The sequence below is a fragment of the Aptenodytes forsteri genome, unplaced genomic scaffold (genome assembly GCF_000699145.1).
Source record: "Aptenodytes forsteri isolate BGI_AS27 unplaced genomic scaffold, ASM69914v1 Scaffold81, whole genome shotgun sequence".
NCBI lineage: Eukaryota > Metazoa > Chordata > Aves > Sphenisciformes > Spheniscidae > Aptenodytes > Aptenodytes forsteri.
The window spans coordinates 1,109,471-1,126,299 of record NW_008795259.1 but is presented as its reverse complement, the minus strand read 5'-3'; the positions used below and the strand labels follow the sequence as shown (position 1 = coordinate 1,126,299).

At 46.8% G+C, this 16,829-nt stretch overlaps 1 protein-coding gene across 1 annotated transcript in view; it reads left to right on the top strand.

The window, feature by feature from the left end:
• Positions 1 to 16,829, top strand: part of BMP6 (bone morphogenetic protein 6) — a 31,338-nt gene that overhangs the window by 8,831 nt on the left and 5,678 nt on the right. Inside the window, exons 3-4 of the mRNA XM_009279223.1 lie at positions 8,391 to 8,539; positions 9,793 to 9,990. Of these exons, the coding sequence (XP_009277498.1) occupies positions 8,391 to 8,539; positions 9,793 to 9,990 (347 nt within the window). The remainder of the gene's footprint in view (positions 1 to 8,390; positions 8,540 to 9,792; positions 9,991 to 16,829) is intronic.

Genomic DNA, 16,829 nt, shown 5'->3' with positions numbered 1-16,829 from the left:
CTCGGCCGTATCTGAGGGGGTGCTTAGTTTCAGCAGGCAGAAGCTGCACAGCCTCGACTCTCCTCCCTTCGGTGGTACCGATGCACAGCTAAGCCCTGCACGTGGGCTTGTTTCTAAGGTGTAGCGCTGATTTTGTGGAAGGACCAGCAAAGCCCTCTGTGACTTCTGATGCCTCTTGGGAGTGGATTGCCAGGTAAGCGAGACCTTTGCAAGGGAAGGGAAGAAATGAGTTTTTCCCTGGAAACAGCTCATTAATTTCTTTTTCTTTCTCGAAACTTCCTTGCTGTCACCCAGAGAGGTGTCAGGTCAGGACTAGGGAAGGCAGTTTATGGTTGATCAAAGACGTTAGTCTTTGGTTTGGATCATCAGTATGTTTTCAAGTGTAAATATCCTGCTAATACAGACCTCAAAACACTCCCACACTGTCTAAACAACTGATCTATGAAAAACACAGTGGCCTGTGTTAGTGATCAAAGGAAGATACGGTACCTTAATGGTCAAAGTTTATTAAACAGTTTCGTTTTCACGCAGAATGAAATATGAGGACTTGATGTGCAGAAAGATTCCTCCTGTATGATAAGATGTGTGGACGTAGGTGCACCCTGCAGAGCGACCGCCCGGGGAGTACGTTCTTCTTCTACTGAACACAATTCCTTAAGGGTTAAGGCACTCGTTCGTTTTTAGCTGCCAGTTACAATTGGTAATAAAGTCTTCCTCTTTGCAACAGGATATTTATACAAATGCGATCCGAGCTTCTAATCTAAAGGGCAAATTGATTTGCCAGCAGTGTTTATAGCTTAGAAAATAAATAAACGTCCTCAACTGGGTTTTGAAATGGGTTGTGTAATACAAATGACAAAGCTAGCATAAATCTGTTTTAAGTTGGGGTCAGATTTGTATATAGTGTGCATATATTTGTATACGATAGAGCTGTTTCCATGATGCTATAGAGAAGCGTCTGTCCGCATTTCAGTTCAACTCCCACTGTGGGTATGTGATTTGTTGTGTTTTAGGGTGGTTGGTTTTTAGTAGTTTAAAGTCAAAGTTATTCTGGATGAAACTTACTCGTTCCATAACCAGCTGGCTTTTTCTACCAAAACTAAAGAATACCATATCAGTGCCTTATTTCTTTTCTTAAACGACAAAGATAAATACTACCTCTTTGCCCTCTCCCCCATCTTCATGCCTCAAACTGCATTTAAACGCTGAGGTGTAGTACTGTAGCCATCACTACAGCTACAATACCCCATAGTCTCATTAAATCATAGTCAAGGAAATGAGAAATACATCTCCTATCCCTGTGACTTGGGACGATTTTTTCTTTTTTCACTGTTCCTGTTGGTAAAATGTTCATTCCTCAGAGCTGTGAAGCTCAAGACCTTGAGCTGGATGTTGGGGGACACCTTTGCACTCAAATATCAGTGTTGGCTTTGCTGGGGATTATCACGGACCTGTAGGCTGAGCTTCCTGCAGTCTTGGCACAGGGAGGCCACATCCTCTCGCTGTAGGCTCTGATCTTCCACGCGTTGCCAGATGCAGCCTTGAAACCAATGTTTCACCCTGCTGCTCTTCCAGTGAGTCTACAAGACTTAACTCCCCACCCCTGCAGACTTTACCTCTGGGGCGATGCCCGCAGTGATACAAGACAGCTTTTTCAGCACAGGGGAGCTTTTATCAGACAGAGCATTGGTGGTGTGGGGCTGGTAAGTGAGCAGTGAGAAGCTGAGATTACCTGCCTGTCCCTTCTGGTACGTTCCCATGTCTGGATGCATCCAGGATGGCTCTCTTCTGTCTGTGCCAAATTGCAGACCCCCTCCATAGTGTCCTGGCATCTCCACTTAGTGCTTTTTCCTCCCTGGCTGTCAATCCCTGCAAATTAGTGCCCAGCTGCTGGTCTTCTATTTCACCTTGGAAGTAGCTTCATTTGTAGGCTGACAGGTCTTAATACTTCCTTCCTCTTTTCTAAGGAGCTCTTATAGGTCGTGCATGTCTCTCCTTGTCCCCTGGCCCACAGACAGTATAGCTTCTTCAGGACAGTTAAACTGAGCCTTACTTCTTCTCGTAAAATGATAGAGACCGCCTTTGCTTTCCATGGCAGCTCATTCCAGGTGCTGGCATTCACCTGCCTGAGGCTGTCTGTACGAGCGAGCGCCGATTGATTGAATTTGGTACGGTGCTTTTAAATCTTTGGAGTAATGGTCATTTAGATATACTAAGTTGTTAAGGTTTTGTATTGCATCTGTTGGCAGTACCTCATGCTGTACGAGCGCCGCATACAGTCTGTTCTTTAAGTAATAAACACTTTTAAATTCAAAGTAGTGCTTACATCTACTGCAAGATGGTGGATCTACAGGTTTGAAAAGGCTGTGATTTCAAAGTTTTATCTATGTGGAGCTCCGTTCAACTCTGTAAGACTGAGTCAGTTGTGAGTGCAGTTATTAGTCCATCGTTAGTGGGTAAGAGCAAATAATCTTGCTAGTTTGCTATACGCAGGATAATTTTTACAGAAGGTTGATGTCAGTGCGAACTAAAGACTCAGATCCTGAGGTACGCAGAAGAGAAGAGTATTTAGAAAGTGTGTTAATTAAAATGTAAATCCCACACACTTCTGTGCAAAATTCCGTTTGGAGAAGCTGCTGCTAGGCAGTCTAGACTATTATGTCAACTTGTCTTTGAAGAAAAGTAAACAAAAAGGTTCAGCTGAGGAAAGTTTTAGAGACTTCTAGTAATTAATGCTTGGTAAATGGCTGTTGATGCGTAACAATCCTTTAAACACCTGGGTAATTGCGAGCTTTGAAGTTGGGCCAAAAATGTTGTTCCAAGATCTGTAATTAAAATAAGAGACCTTTAACTTGGTCATTTTGAAGGTGAGATTTCTGTTTGTTCTCACTGTGTCCCTGGTAAAACTTCTGCCTGGTCTGGGAAAGAAGGCTAGGGAGGGTGGGAAAGTAAAAAACCTAGTTCAACAGATGCTTCTTTAAATTTAGCTTTTTATAGCTTTGGTGTTTTTCCTGTAGCAAAGTTCCATGTTGTAATGTGTACCCAGAACAGAGAAATTATTTTAATGTGAACATTTCACTAAGTAGTAACTAAGATTAACCACTTGACCTGGTTACTAATTTGACTAAATTCTAATCTAATTAGTGTTCAATTAAAGAGAATTAACACCCAGAGACATTTTGTTGAAAGGTTTACACAGAGGTTTCAGTTAACAAAATATTTATCTTACAGGGGGGAGAAGCACTGAAATTAAATGCAAGCTGTTTCTCCTATAAATGCCCTGAGTACATGGTTGGGATGCCAGCGTTAAGAATAGTAGCTATATTTGATATTTATATCTGACAAATCAGCTCGCTCTCTGAGGACACTGGAGCTAAATCCTGCCTTCTGAATTACACAGACCATATTTCTCTGGTAAACTGTGTACTTCTTTCTGTTTATTGCAGCCATTTGTGATTGCTCTGTTGACCTTTGCTTCTCCATCCTCCTCCAGAGTCTTCTGAAGGCCATGGAAACACTCCCATTTATTTCTTGGGACTTGAGATCGTACTTTAGGGCCCTGATCCAGAACAAAGAGCTCCTGTTTCGAGTTAGGAATCTCTAACTTGCATCTTCCCATTTAATGTCCTCTCTTGTCTCAGGAAAGTTGTTTCAGCTCATTGCCTCAATTTCTCCCATTCACTGGCTTCCCTTTAATAATCTAAGGTTAATATATATTATGCCTGCAGCAGCCTTATTATGGAAATCATTAACTGAACTCATCCAGGTAGTTAATCGCACTGAAAATAAAGATGAGACTGTTGGGCATCGTAGTGACAATGAGGTGACAGTAGCTGTATGAAAACCCAGAGGCAGGTTTAGGCAGAGAGGATGTTAAGAAACTGCCTGTTTTGGTGATGAAATTTCTCTTCTGTACACTCAATTTGAAAGTCCTGCTCTGCAGGTGCCAGAGGTCCTGTGATGTCCTCGACATGCGGGGTTGCTTGGGCATGAAACCTCTGGACTGACTGCTTTCTTCGGCCTGTGCTGAGAGCAAATACTCCCTCTCTGCTCAACGATGCTGGCTCATACATTTCTTCCAGCCTTTCTTTTTCTAGTTTTTCCCGTTCCTCATGCTCCCTTCCTGTTTCCCTCAGGTCCTGTCTTGCCTCTGTTATTCCCAAATGCTGACGTTTTCAGATATCCTTCCATTAATGTGACCACGTACATGGTTGCGTGCTTTCTCTTGGAAGGCCACTGCCCGCCTCACTGCACAGGATCAATGTCATCACTTAATGACTAGAAATTCAATACTTTGTTTCATGCGACTTCCTTGGTATATGATCCGCTTCTCACCTTCTCGTCCCCTCTTCAGATTTTGCTTTGACTATGGGCTTGCATCTACTTGTGTGCAGCACTCTTCAGCATGGTATCTGACTGCTTCCTAAACTGTTTCTTTTTTTAACATGGCTATGAGGCAAAGCTAGTAGCATTGTTCTCATTGTGCAGATGAGAAGCTGATGCATATACCGGTGAGGGTCAACTGTCTCTGCTAGGTTTAGTTGCCCCTTTCAGATGTTTTTTTTTCCTTTCTCCAGCACCGCCCTTTGGCTTGCAGGAATTCCCTGCTCATCTGCTGTGTGTGCTCCAACTTTTGCAACAGGTAGGGCCATAGAGTATGGACCTGCTAAGCAAACACCGATGGCAAAAATGGCCCCTGCCAAAGTCAGCCAACAGTCCAGCATCAGGAATGGTAATAAGGCTATGCAGCAGCTTTAGCTCTCATGCTTCCAGTCTTTCTTTTGCAGCCCTAGTGGGAGAGGGATGGAATAAATGTGTTTTCCATGGTCTTCAGAAAGCAGAACTTGGGGGGGGGGGAAATCCAGTTGTGCGGCTAAGTTTCCCTGTGAACATTGGGGCAAAACTGGAAGTGTGAGATTCACATCACTGACGTCTGTCACCGTGTTTGTTGGCAGCTGTGTTGCCGCAAATGGCAGCAGTAGCAGGTTGTAGCCCTCTGTGAGCCATCGGTCCAGGAAGATGCCAGTAGTTTCCCAACTACTTCTAGAAGCAGAGGAATGCTGAGTCAGGAATAATGGGCCTGATTAACAGAGGTGTGGTGGCCATGGGTACTTTCTACTCCCTTTTCTCTGCAGACTTTTTCCTTTTATCCAGGGTCTCTCCATCTAGTCCTTGCATGTCCATGTGTCCCCTACGACTGCAGCAAATCCTTCACCCTTCCCCATCTAATTAGATATTCTTTCCCTTCCACCTGGGGCCAGCCTGCGAGATCTCCCAGTCTCCATTCCAAGATCAGACATCGTATGGCTTTTTTGCAGGAGTAGCAAGGACATATCTTCTCAGACATGTGGCTGTAGGGAAGAGCAGATTCCCCTCATGTATTTGGTTTACCAAGGGGGAAAAGTCTCTCAGTTAAATAGTTGGGATTCTTTTTTATGTGAGTAAATTCTGGAGAAATTTTCCCCCCCCCCCCCCATCTTTGGAAATAAGTGACTGAATTTTTTTTTAAAACCTTCATGCCAAAACCAGAACTAGTAAGAAATGATATGCAATTTTGTGCAGCCTGGTGAGGTTTGGGTGACAAACATTAATTGAAAACAGGCTTAAGCAGGACATATTAGGATGTGTTACCTGCTAGCATTACTACTATGACCTACAATACCTGTGGGGTGAACCTTTAGTGTTGTCTTCATCCAGTCGAACAATGCAAAAGTCAGTTGAATAGCAGAGCTGGTTGAAAATCAGTCCTGTATGAAACTTTTTGCAAAGAGTTAACTGGATTGGAAAGCCCAGTTGTCCATTTTTCTGCATTTTACAATGGAATTTAAATCTTTCCGAAGTGAGTGTGACATAATGGGATAAAGTGGAGCATTCTCATTTAGTAGAATTGTATCTTGGTCAGGCAGTTTGCTTATTACATTTGCGGAGGAGACTAAGACGGAGGAGACCCACTGGAAGGCAAGTCCGTATTTTAAGTAATCTAATAATGATGGAGGTTCAATCTGGGGAAAAAAAAAGTGTGATTTGGTAGAAAGAATTGCATTTGGACATGAAAAATCAGTGATGTAAATACACCATAGGAAGTGACTGGGTCCTTTGCGGTTCAGCAGCATGAATCCAAGGATTATAGTGGATCACAAGGTGAACATGAGTTAACAGTGTGAGTTTTGTGAAGAAGCCAAAATCATATTCTGAGATGTATGAGTAGAGGCATAGTCTGCGAGACGCATCAAGATTATCCTTCCACTGTACTCAGCATCAGTGAGACCTTGATCTCAGTTGGGTCTATAAAAAGCAATGGGAATAGTCAAAGCCTATAAAACATGGCTTGCAAGGAAATACTGAAGGTGGTGTTTTAATAAGAAGGGGAGATTGTTGTGGCATTTAAGTTAGGTATTATGGGGAAAGGTAAAAAAAAAAAAAAAGGTGCTTCAAGTGAAACCCATTCAATTTCCTGGAAAGATGGTGGAGTTCCTGAGGCTGAAAATCTATAAGATCAGGTCAGGCAAACATCTCTCAGGAGTGACGTGGATGTAGTTGATCCTGCCCAGAGTTCAGGGGAATGGGCTAGAGGATGCCATATGGTCCTTTCAGGCTTTACAGCTCTCTGATGTCTAAGTGTCTTCCCAAAGTGCAAGGCAATGGGAATATAAGCTCTGAGCCTCCTCTTCATGTTTTTGTAGACCTGACTAACCCCATTTGGTTGAGGGTTTGCTCTTACAGAGTTCCCAGTGGCTCTGCAGCCAGACATGTTTGGTTTGGGGGGATGTAACGCCAAAGTTACTCTAGTCTGGAGGCTCCAGTGGGACACTGTCTGGAGCGGGCGAGTGCCGGGGAGAGTATGGCACTTAGAAGAGGGGAGGTGGGACAGGAGATCAAAAAGCAATTGGTGTGAGGGGGAAGGTCGGAACAGGTGGTAGGAAACCCCTTTTCAGATATAGTCCATTTCAAGCATTGGAGAGGACCAATGTGTAAGTCATAGTCAGAGGTGGGAATGATCTAGCAGTTCATTCCTTTCTTAAACCTGGAGAGGGAAAGAGTGGTCTCAGCTGCAGCTGCTGTTTGTGGTCTCCTTTAAGCAACACTTCAGTTTATATACCCTGCCTGGGAAAGCCCAAATCTTTCAACCTTAAGGTTTCCAAAACATGTAGCAGCTGGCCAGTCCCAGCCATTCGCTGCTGTTGGAGGTGAAGGTCAGAGTTGTTCCTGAACCCTCTTCGCGTTGGAGGAGCAGCGGCAAAGACTCCTGTGGGAAAGGCTGCTGAGTCAACCACAGAGCGTGTGGCTACCAGCGAGGTGGAGGAAAGCCTCCACGCTGTAAAAATAGCTGCACTAGGAGCCCTAATATACTTAAGTGCTTATTTTTCCATGTGTGATCTCATGAAAACCAAGCTGCTGGGCAGTATGACATAGCAGTTGGCCAAAAATAAAATGTAACTCAATCAAAATGTTTTTTTCTGAAGTTAACCTTTGATGGGTGGAAGGGACAGGTGCCCTGTTTCCTCACTTCCATTAAGTTATTGTTAGGAGAAAAAAAAAAAAATCCAGGGGGGAAAGACAGATGAAAATGGGAGTGACACCTGGTATCCATTTTGTGATGATAGCCACAGGTTAAGGATAGGAATTGTAGCTCTCTTGCACAGGGAAGTTATGCCTATAATACAGTGAGAAAATGTACATGAGATTTCTCTGGGTGCTTCTCCAGCTGATTTCATTGAACTGAGTTTTGGTGGGCATTTGATGCTGTAAAAAAGGAATAGACTTGATAGCATTTGAAGCTGAAGCCCATGAAGGAGACTGAGTACCAACAGCCTTGGAACAAGGCACTCTAATCCCTGTTGATAAGCCTCAGAAAAATGTCTTTAGAGGCCTTTAGAGGTTCATTTTCCTTCACTGTTTGATGCTTGGCCTGTTAAACGATTTTATTTTGGGGTGTGGTTTTGTTGTTTTTTTTTCAATTGTGGTAGATCTGTGTTGTGGAAGGTGGGCTGAAACCACGAAACCCCTTTGACAAAAGCCATTGAATGCCTGGAAATGCTGGTAGTTTGACCACTGTCCTGCCAGAGCTAGCATTACACTCTTCAGGAAGAAGAGTGGCTTACGAATCCCTTGCAGGTGGAGAAACACCCAGACCTAAGGACTAGGATTGCTTTCCTCCAGCCTTGAAAACAGTGAAAAACCTTTGTAATCCTGAATTTCATGTGCAGCAGAAGTACATGCATCTCATGGCAAAACTCTGGATAAAAACAGGCAGATTTTGGGGATTGGGTTTTTTTCTAGCTATTAACATAACTTTTACTTGTTTCAGGTTTTCTTGTTTCTGTAACAGTGAAAGCCGGGGGAGAAAATCCCAGGCATCACAATCTCGTCATTACACTTCTCCTCTGCAGGGCCTCTGACCTGTTTCTGCTGGACACACGGGCGGTGTGGGCCTCGGAGGAGGGCTGGCTGGAGTTTGACGTCACTGCCACCAGTAACATGTGGGTGATGAACCCTCAGCACAACATGGGACTGCAGCTGAGCGTGGTGACCCAGGACGGTAGGTTATGGGCCAGTTAATGCGAGTAACCTCACGAGCCTCTTGGATGCTGTCTAGAAGTGGTGCTAACAGAGTCCAGTTGTGATGTGGGGAGTGAGCACCCTGCCTTTGTAGGCAGCTGTTGCCAACACCATGAGCAAAGCATCTGAGGGCACAGATTGAGGGCTGTCAGCTTCTTGGCTGTCCCGTGACAGACATGTCTTTCCCCATGAGTGAGGTCAGGTGTCTCTGAACAGTACCAGGATGAGGTGGTGGAGGCGGGCTGGGGTAGGGTCCCAGTTCCGGAGGTGGAAGGGGGCATGGAGCTGGGATCCCAGGTGGGTTGAGGTTTAGGGGTGAGAGGAAGAGCAGAGGGCAGGTATATGGGTATACACCTTTCCACGTGGGCTTATGGCAGCCCTGCTGACTGCTGTGGCTGCTGTCGCTGCTTGGATCTCATCAAACCTAAGGTGGGAGCCCTGCACTGGAGAAGCGATGCAGTCGCTGTGTGGGGCTGCTCCTTCCAAGGGCGGCTGCAATCATAGCATTTCACAGCCCGCAGAAACTTTGAAAAGTGGAAAAGGAGAGAAGAGACTGCAAAAGAGCATGAAATTGAGTGTTGGAAGATCAGTGGTAGGGAAGGAGAGGATCCAGATGAGCAGAAGGTGACCAAAAAGATGACAGTGACATCTTTCCCTCTATAGGAACCAGTCTCCAACCTTATGTTTTCTTCCTATTGCTTCATGCTGGGGTTTGGTACACCTGTGGGGTCAAGTGAGACCAGAGGGGCTGTCCGTTGTTCTCCCTGAGGAAATGTTAGTGCCAGCTTCCCCCTCCCCAAATGGGCTGAGAGCCCGTCCCCGTGCTCCTGACAAAAGCATCCCATCTCTTTGCCCTCTGCTTTCCCCAAAGATCGCCTAATCCCATCTCTGCTTCTTGTGTTTCACAGGCAGCAGAACTAATTTCATGACACATCTGGGCTTTGTGTTTTATATATCTATCTGTATACCTCTTCAATGCCTAAACCAGACTAGAAATGCCATAGGGGTACCAAAGAGCCAGGTGCTGCAATGGAGCCTCTTGTCCAGGATGGATGGAGTGCTGTCTTAAAAATGTCCGTAGGTCATGGTGGCAGGAGGGGCGTGTTTAGTGATAAAAGAAGAAGAGTGTGAGCAAGAAGAAAGGAAACACTGCTTATGGGGATGCCGTGATTCTGGAAGGAGCAATCCAACAGCACCGTTTCTCTAACACTCACTTTTCTGTTTGATTTCAAGGTTTCAGTGTAAATCCTAGAGAAGCGGGCCTTATAGGCCGAGATGGCCCTTACGACAAACAGCCTTTCATGGTGGCCTTCTTCAAAGTGAGCGAAGTTCATGTTCGGACCACTAGGTCAGCGACGAGCAGGCGCAGGCAACAGAGTCGCAACCGCTCCACCCAGGCTCAGGATGTTTCCAGGGTGTCTAGTGTCACAGGTAATCATGCAGCACCCATTTTGACTGGAAGCTGGGGCAACTTGTAATGTTTCTATTTGCTTTGGAGTGCAAAAGCAAGAAGGGGGATGTGAGGTGGGATGCTCTTCCTTGGGGGAACAGGTTGCACCTGCAAGGGGATCGGAGAGGGAGTCTCACATAATGAGACTTACAGGAGTCCTCTTGAATCCAGGGTGGAGTTCAGACCCCCGTGTGAAGTTGCAGCCATCGAATTCAGGGGGGTGAAGCATTTTAACTCCGAATTTTGTGTTTGTAGGTTGCTTGCTACACAGTATTTACCTAGAATTACGCCACATGAAATGCAATATTTAAAAGATTCCATCTCTGCATACACCGAGATTTATGGTATTGCACATCTGCATTTCCAGCAGAGTCCTCTTTTGGTTTTCTTTGGAAAAAACCCTGGTAGAACAGCACGAGATCCTTTTTTTTTTCCCCCCCCTCCCCCTTGTGAGAACAGCAGTGTATACACGGTGAAGTGTATTTCCAGGCACGCAAAGAGGCTTGCCTGTTTGCTGTGGAAAGGTTGCATGTTGCAGGTGTTGTACAGCAGCCTTGTGAGTACTGTTGCGGGCTGGTGGGACAATAGGATAATTCTGAAATTTTGACAAAAATTGAGAGTGTCCTGTCTTCTAAGTCTTGTCTGTTTTCCAGCCACTCTGCCCTGCATCACAGTACTACAAGTCCTTCATTCACAGAGTACCTTCTTTCCTCTCAAACATTTCAGCTGATTCCAAGTTACTTGATTAATTTGCTTATGCTGCCCCCTTCATTTCCAGTAAGATCCCTGCTTTTTCCATGTCTAGAAACAACTATACCCCAAGGAAGAGAGGTGGCTGTATTTTTTAGTCTATGTCCAGACACAGAATGGGGAGATGAGTCAGCATTGCCGAAACCTAGCCGGTGTGAATCTGTAGGCTGTGTTGCACGCTCGGGTTGTGGGTGAGCCACGCTGCACCTGAGGTGGCCCCGTGCTGGCCATGGCGCTGGGAGCCTGCAGGGAGGCAGAGCCAGGGTGGGAGCCCCTCCAGGGCTGGCGGCCAGGCTTTGGGCATGGCCACGTGCCGATGCAGCCCTATTGCTCCAGCCCAGCATGGTGATGGACTTGCCCTTTGGGCCAGTGCGTGCCAGCAGCAGTTGGCCACTAGCGGCCGTTGTGTGTCCTCATGGTACATGCCACAGCGTGGCTGTGGGTTCCCATGCCATGCCGTGCAAGTGCTGGACTCAGTTGGGTGTGAAATGTCGCTTCACGGATTTTAAGGGCAGGAGGAGTGACTCGGTCCTGCAGTCTGACCTCCCCAAGGGAGGCCAGCCAGTGCCAGCGTGGCATCGCCGGAGGAGTTATCATCTAATCTGGCGTGAGAGCCCTCTGCCAGCCCCGCAGGTGGAGCCGTCTGTCGGTCCCAATTGCTGAGACCCGCTTTGCTCCTGGTTTTCCTTGGGGTTTCCAAGCTGCAGTTTTAAAGGCGGGCATCATGGCTGCTCGCTGGGTTACTTTCCCATGTGATGGGCTTGCCAAGGGCATAGGTAGTTTATTCATCTGGGCATTACAAACAAGAAGCCCAGCCATTATGCAGGCAGCGTGCAATTCTCCCACTCAGGTGGGCTCAGCTGCTGCACTCCCTTCATCATGAGAGCCACTTTTTTAATGCATTCACAGCGCTTTGGGAAAGTTACTTGCTGCGTTGCTGTCTTGTGGCACTGGTAGCGGAGTCAGGATAGGCTCCAACTTTCTCTCCCTAGCTCTGCAAGCTTTGCAGTGCTAAAAACAAATTTTCACTACTATTAAATCAGGCGATGTGACTCAAAGCTCCAGAGGGAGCAGATATATTGGGCAAAAAGGGCCATTTTTACATTGCTGCTTTCTTGACTACACCACACACCAGGTCGTAAAATTATAAAATGACAAAAAGGGAAAAAATAGCTGGTCATTCTGTGGTCTCAAGGGCTTTTTTGAGCTCTTCTAGCTCAAAGCCAGCTTTAATTTAAAACCTGGAATTTGGCAGTTCAGTAGTCAACAAGGTATAGTTGAGCCTCTGTGGATTTAAGGCGGGGGAACAGAGGGGAATTTAAAGTTAAGATGTATGTTTGGTTGGTTTCTGTGTTTGGAAAAGAGAGACTGCATCAGCTTATTTTCCTTTCTAAGTGTGACACTCTTAGACTCTGTTCTCCTTAAGAAGTGGTTGATTTAACAGCCCAAGAGACACCGATGACCGATACACATTTTTAGTGTTAAAGAGATCACATGGATTTTTTTCTTTTTCAGTTGTGTGGGTTCCTACATCTGTGCCCTGATGATGCATGACAGGGCTGGGGAAGCGTTCGCCCCAGGATGAAGCAGGACGCGAGCCTGGGGGTTACCCTGAAGGCTGCCTTGTTCTTCTGAGGGTGCCCTGATGCATCTGGATCCAAAGTGGGTGCAGAACTGGGGTGCTGCGGTCCCCTTCTGTGCATCTCCCTGCCTGCGCATCTTCCTCTCTTGCTGTATCTTACGTCTTGTCAGATTTTTGGTCTGTGGTCTTCCCCAAGCCAGGATTGCCGCTGCCTATCAGAGCTTGAGGGCAGTTTCTCTCCTGGAGAGCAAGGCAGCTGGCTGCTGTTGATGGTTTTTTGTAGATTGAACCTTCCTTCCTCTATGTTAGTGAATACACAGGGTTTTCTTTCTTCAGTCCAAAAATGAACCCCTTTCCCAAAAGATGCTGTGGGTTGGATTGGGGCAGTATGTTTGAAAAAGTCCCATTTACTATCTAAATATGGAAAGCATTTCAAGTCCTGCAGTTTGGAGCGCGTGAAGTGTGCTCCTGGGCCGGTACTGGATCTGGTGAGCCGTGGGGTTACGTGAAGGCACGCTGCTATGTGCAGGATTGGGACCCCGCTGTGCTCCCTTTGATGTGCAGTTGTTGTCCTGCAGTCAGTACCAAGTGCTCAGATGCTAAGGTTATGGCTGTGGCATAAGAATCTCAATGGTCTGTATTTTTTCACCAAGAATGCAGATTTTCCCTGTATTATAAACACGTAATTATGACTGGCTTATATAAAGCAGAACTGAGTAACCCCCATGGTTATAAACTGCTTTGACATAGAGTCCTGCGTCAATGCATTCCTGGAGCCAAGCTCTGTTCTTCCGCAGAAGGAGGATGAACAGGAAGAAAAGGAAGTATTTTCATCTGTTGAGGCAGAAAATCATATGCCATCTCTGGCCCAGGACATGAGGAACGAGGTGGGTGGGAGGAGCGTGCAGGTGTTTCTCTGCTGTAGCCTGCGAGATCTGGAGGCCCTCGCTCAGCCGTGCCTTGCTGTGGGTTTAGCTCGTGCTCTCAGACTCTGGGCTGACCCTCTAGTTAACCTGAAGAGATGGGGTTCTCTTCAACGTAACAGATGGTGACCCTCGAGCATAAGAGCTTTGCTGCCGTACGGCCAGCTCCTCTGTGAGTTGCCTGAATGCTGGTTTCCCTGCGGGGCTGTCTCCTTGCCCAGTGGCGATAACCCTCCTCTTCTGCAAGTCAGCCTTCAGGCACATCCCTTCCCATCAGCCCCTCCTTACGGAGAGAGTCACGTTTAAACGTCTGACTTTGGGCTGCACTTGCTGTTCTGAGTGAAACTCATGCAACACCCCTTTTCAGGTCCTTCTCTTTAGCCACCCCGGGGCCTCCGGGACTGGTGTGAGGTGCTCCATGAGAAATGGAAGGGCCCTCCAAGTGGCCTTTCCTTCCAGCAGACATGCACGACACCAGGCAGATTTCCCCACATGTGCAGGAACTAAATACCGCAAAGGGCAGCACGCACAAACACTGGAGGCAAATAAGGCCAAATGCTTTCACAGTGGCAAGGGTCTTGTTAATAAACATCGTTATCTCGCAGCCAATCTTCCCTTTAGTAGAGCGCTCGGATGCAGACTGGAGCGGCGTGTCCGGCATTTCTGTATGTGCCTTCACCTGCGGGTCCACGTTGGCCCGACATCTCCCCTTCTTCCCATCCAAGCAGATCACTTTCATGTGAAGTGGGCTGTTATTAACTGCGTGATCAGTTTACACCAGCTTTATCCGGACAAATCACCAAAGTCAAACACCAAGAAGAAGGGGCTGGCCTTGGAGACCTCTGTCAAAGTTATTTTGGACCACAGAAGCAATTAATTATCATGTGGAATTTGGTAAGCTGGCACCTTGGGAGCAGCAAGGGTGTTCTCAGACGGATCGACCTCAGTAAATATTTATATATTCTTTGCCAGCACTTAACGTGGGAGAGGTTATAGGAAATTTAAGGTGGGTGCATAAGTATCTGTAGGAGGAAGACCATTAGGGTCAGGCTATTCTTTCTCCCCTTTCAGCAACACAAATGCCAGTGTCCAGCCTTAAGAGAAACATCTGTGCTTGCAGAAAGTCAGACTTGGGTTCTGGTGAAGGTAGACAACGTTCAGTGCAAACAAGCCACAGAGACAAGCCGTCTTAACTGTGCTGTTTTAACTGCAGTGCCCTAGAAGTTATTTTTAAGTGCAGAAATAGGGGTTTGGGTTTTTTAAAAATCTGTTATACACAAAATAGTTTGCAGTGTGATTAAATGCAGGGCCTTGTAAATGCCAAGCTAGTGTTTCTGAATTGGTACATTCAGGGGAAAAAAAGAGATGACTTTGCTAAACCCACAATGAGCCTATAGGAGCTCCCAAAGTGGCTCCCTAAGCTCGCAGAGATTTTGAAGGTCTCTGGCAAGCAATCCTTGCTAATTGTGTTGTGGCAGCGTAAGACGGCCCCGCGGCGGTTGTTTGCAGCGTCCCCCGTGCTGCAGGCTGCCTCCTCCCAGCCTTCCCGGCTCCCTGCTGCAGAGCTGCCGGGGAGGGACACGTACCCTGTTGCCTCTTGGAAGCTGGGTCTTGCACTGCAAACCACCTCAAACAGCAATTTGGGTTAAAACAGTTGAGCACGCTCAACTGGGGTAGCTGATACTGCTTTCCAGGCTTTGGAGAAAATGTGCCGTGAAGACCAACTTCAGTAGCTCAGCGAGCTTTAGCTCACCACCAAAAACCCTTTACTGTGTGGATTCCTCTTTTTTCAGGCCCATAATTGGATGTACATGGCTCTAGGGCATATGCTGAGCCCCAAACCGTAGGGAATGGATCGTTATTATGTGCATTTGTATTGCTGCATTTTTTTCCCTGATTCAGAAAGCCACCGCTACGGGTTGATTAAAGGTTTGTAACACCCCTAAAGTTGGGCTAAAGTAGATTCCGTAAAGTAGACATGTAACAAGAAGAGAGGGCAGGGGAGCTTGGGGTGAGGGTTAACAGGGGAGAGTGCAAATCCTGGGCGAGGGGATGTTTAATACGTTGACATTTAAGAAAGCAAAGGCTGAGTTTGGGCAAATGAGGAGGTAGAGCTGTCTGCGTCTACATTGGACGGAGAGTAGCCGGTGCTTGATGCAGAGTGTGAATTGGGTGGCTCAATTGCCAACCAGTGAACCGGGGCGCATTTTGGGGGACCAATTTCAGGCAGTGTGAGAGAGGACACGTTCATAACATGTTCTGCTTCGTGTAGCTTGTTAAGCAGCTTTTTTTTTCCTTTGTTTTCTTAAACTTGTGATTGCTCACAGCCTTTCTTCCCACTCCTGTTTTCTCTGCCTCCCTTGCCTTCCCCCCTTTCCCATAGCTGATTTGGGTAAGTTGTAGCTGGATTTGGAACGTAGAGTAGTTCTGCCCACTCGGTTGTGAATAGATCAACTCCACTGTAACTCCCTGGTCAAATACAGATGGTTTTCCCCTAAGCAAACATGTTTCCCATTGAAGAACAATGAAGTTGTGTTTTCAGGTACTTAAATGAAAGCCGTTGACCACTAGAAGTATCTTCCGCTCATTTTTTTCCCTTGTTATGACCAGATCATTTAGAAACATCGCATGCTAGAAACTTGCTCCTGGGCTGAGCCAGGGACTGAAAAGCTTCATCTGAAAAAAACCACCACACCCTGGTTTCTACTGGGTATGTCTGGTTTGAAAATGGAAAGCTTGAATAGAGAGACTCGCCTCCGTCCTTGCTACTGAGTGCTCCTGAAAGAGCGAATGTTTATGCTGCAGCAGGCTGTTAACCAGCCTTGCTCACCTGATTAAATCCATGATTGAAGCGAAGCTATTGAAAGTCTGAAATGCAATCCTTAAAGTTTAAAACCCAAACTGCTTCTAAAAACAACTCTCTAATCTTTGGTGGTTTGGAGGCTAGGTTTGAGGTGTAGGGTTTTTTCAGACCTCAGTGTTAACTGTGCCCAGCTGTAATGCTGTGCTGCCCTTAATGTCAGTTGGATGTGCTTTTAGTATTATAGTTTTTCTTTTGAATAAATATTTGCATTTGTAGTTCCCAAACTTTGGGGGGGGGAGTGGAGGGAAGAAAAAGAAAGGCTTATTCAGAGCCAAGGAAAGTCACTAAAAATATTTTTCTATCCCAGCTGCCGCATTTGGGGAAAGCTATGCTGGGAGGGTGCCCTTTCAAGCCGCGTTGGGGGCGCCGCGGGGCTGGTTAGCCAAAAGGCCTGGGGCAGCGGGAGGCAGGCGCATCAGCGTGTGGCATCTGCCTGCTGACGGAAGCGCCTTTACTTGCAAAGGAGGCGGAGGAGAGGAGAGGAGAGGAGAGGCCAGGCCCCTGTGGGTAAGGCACCGGAGGAAAACACGGCCAGTCTGGGTCCAGCTCTGGGATGAGTGCACACATGTCACTGCATGGAGGGGGACCTGGGCTCCCACGCTGCTCAGCTGAATTTGCTGCCATCTCTTCCTCTCGTGCTTCCCATCGGGCACGAAGCGCTGGTTCGGCAGCTGTAGCCGCTGGCCAAGATCGCCCGCCGCC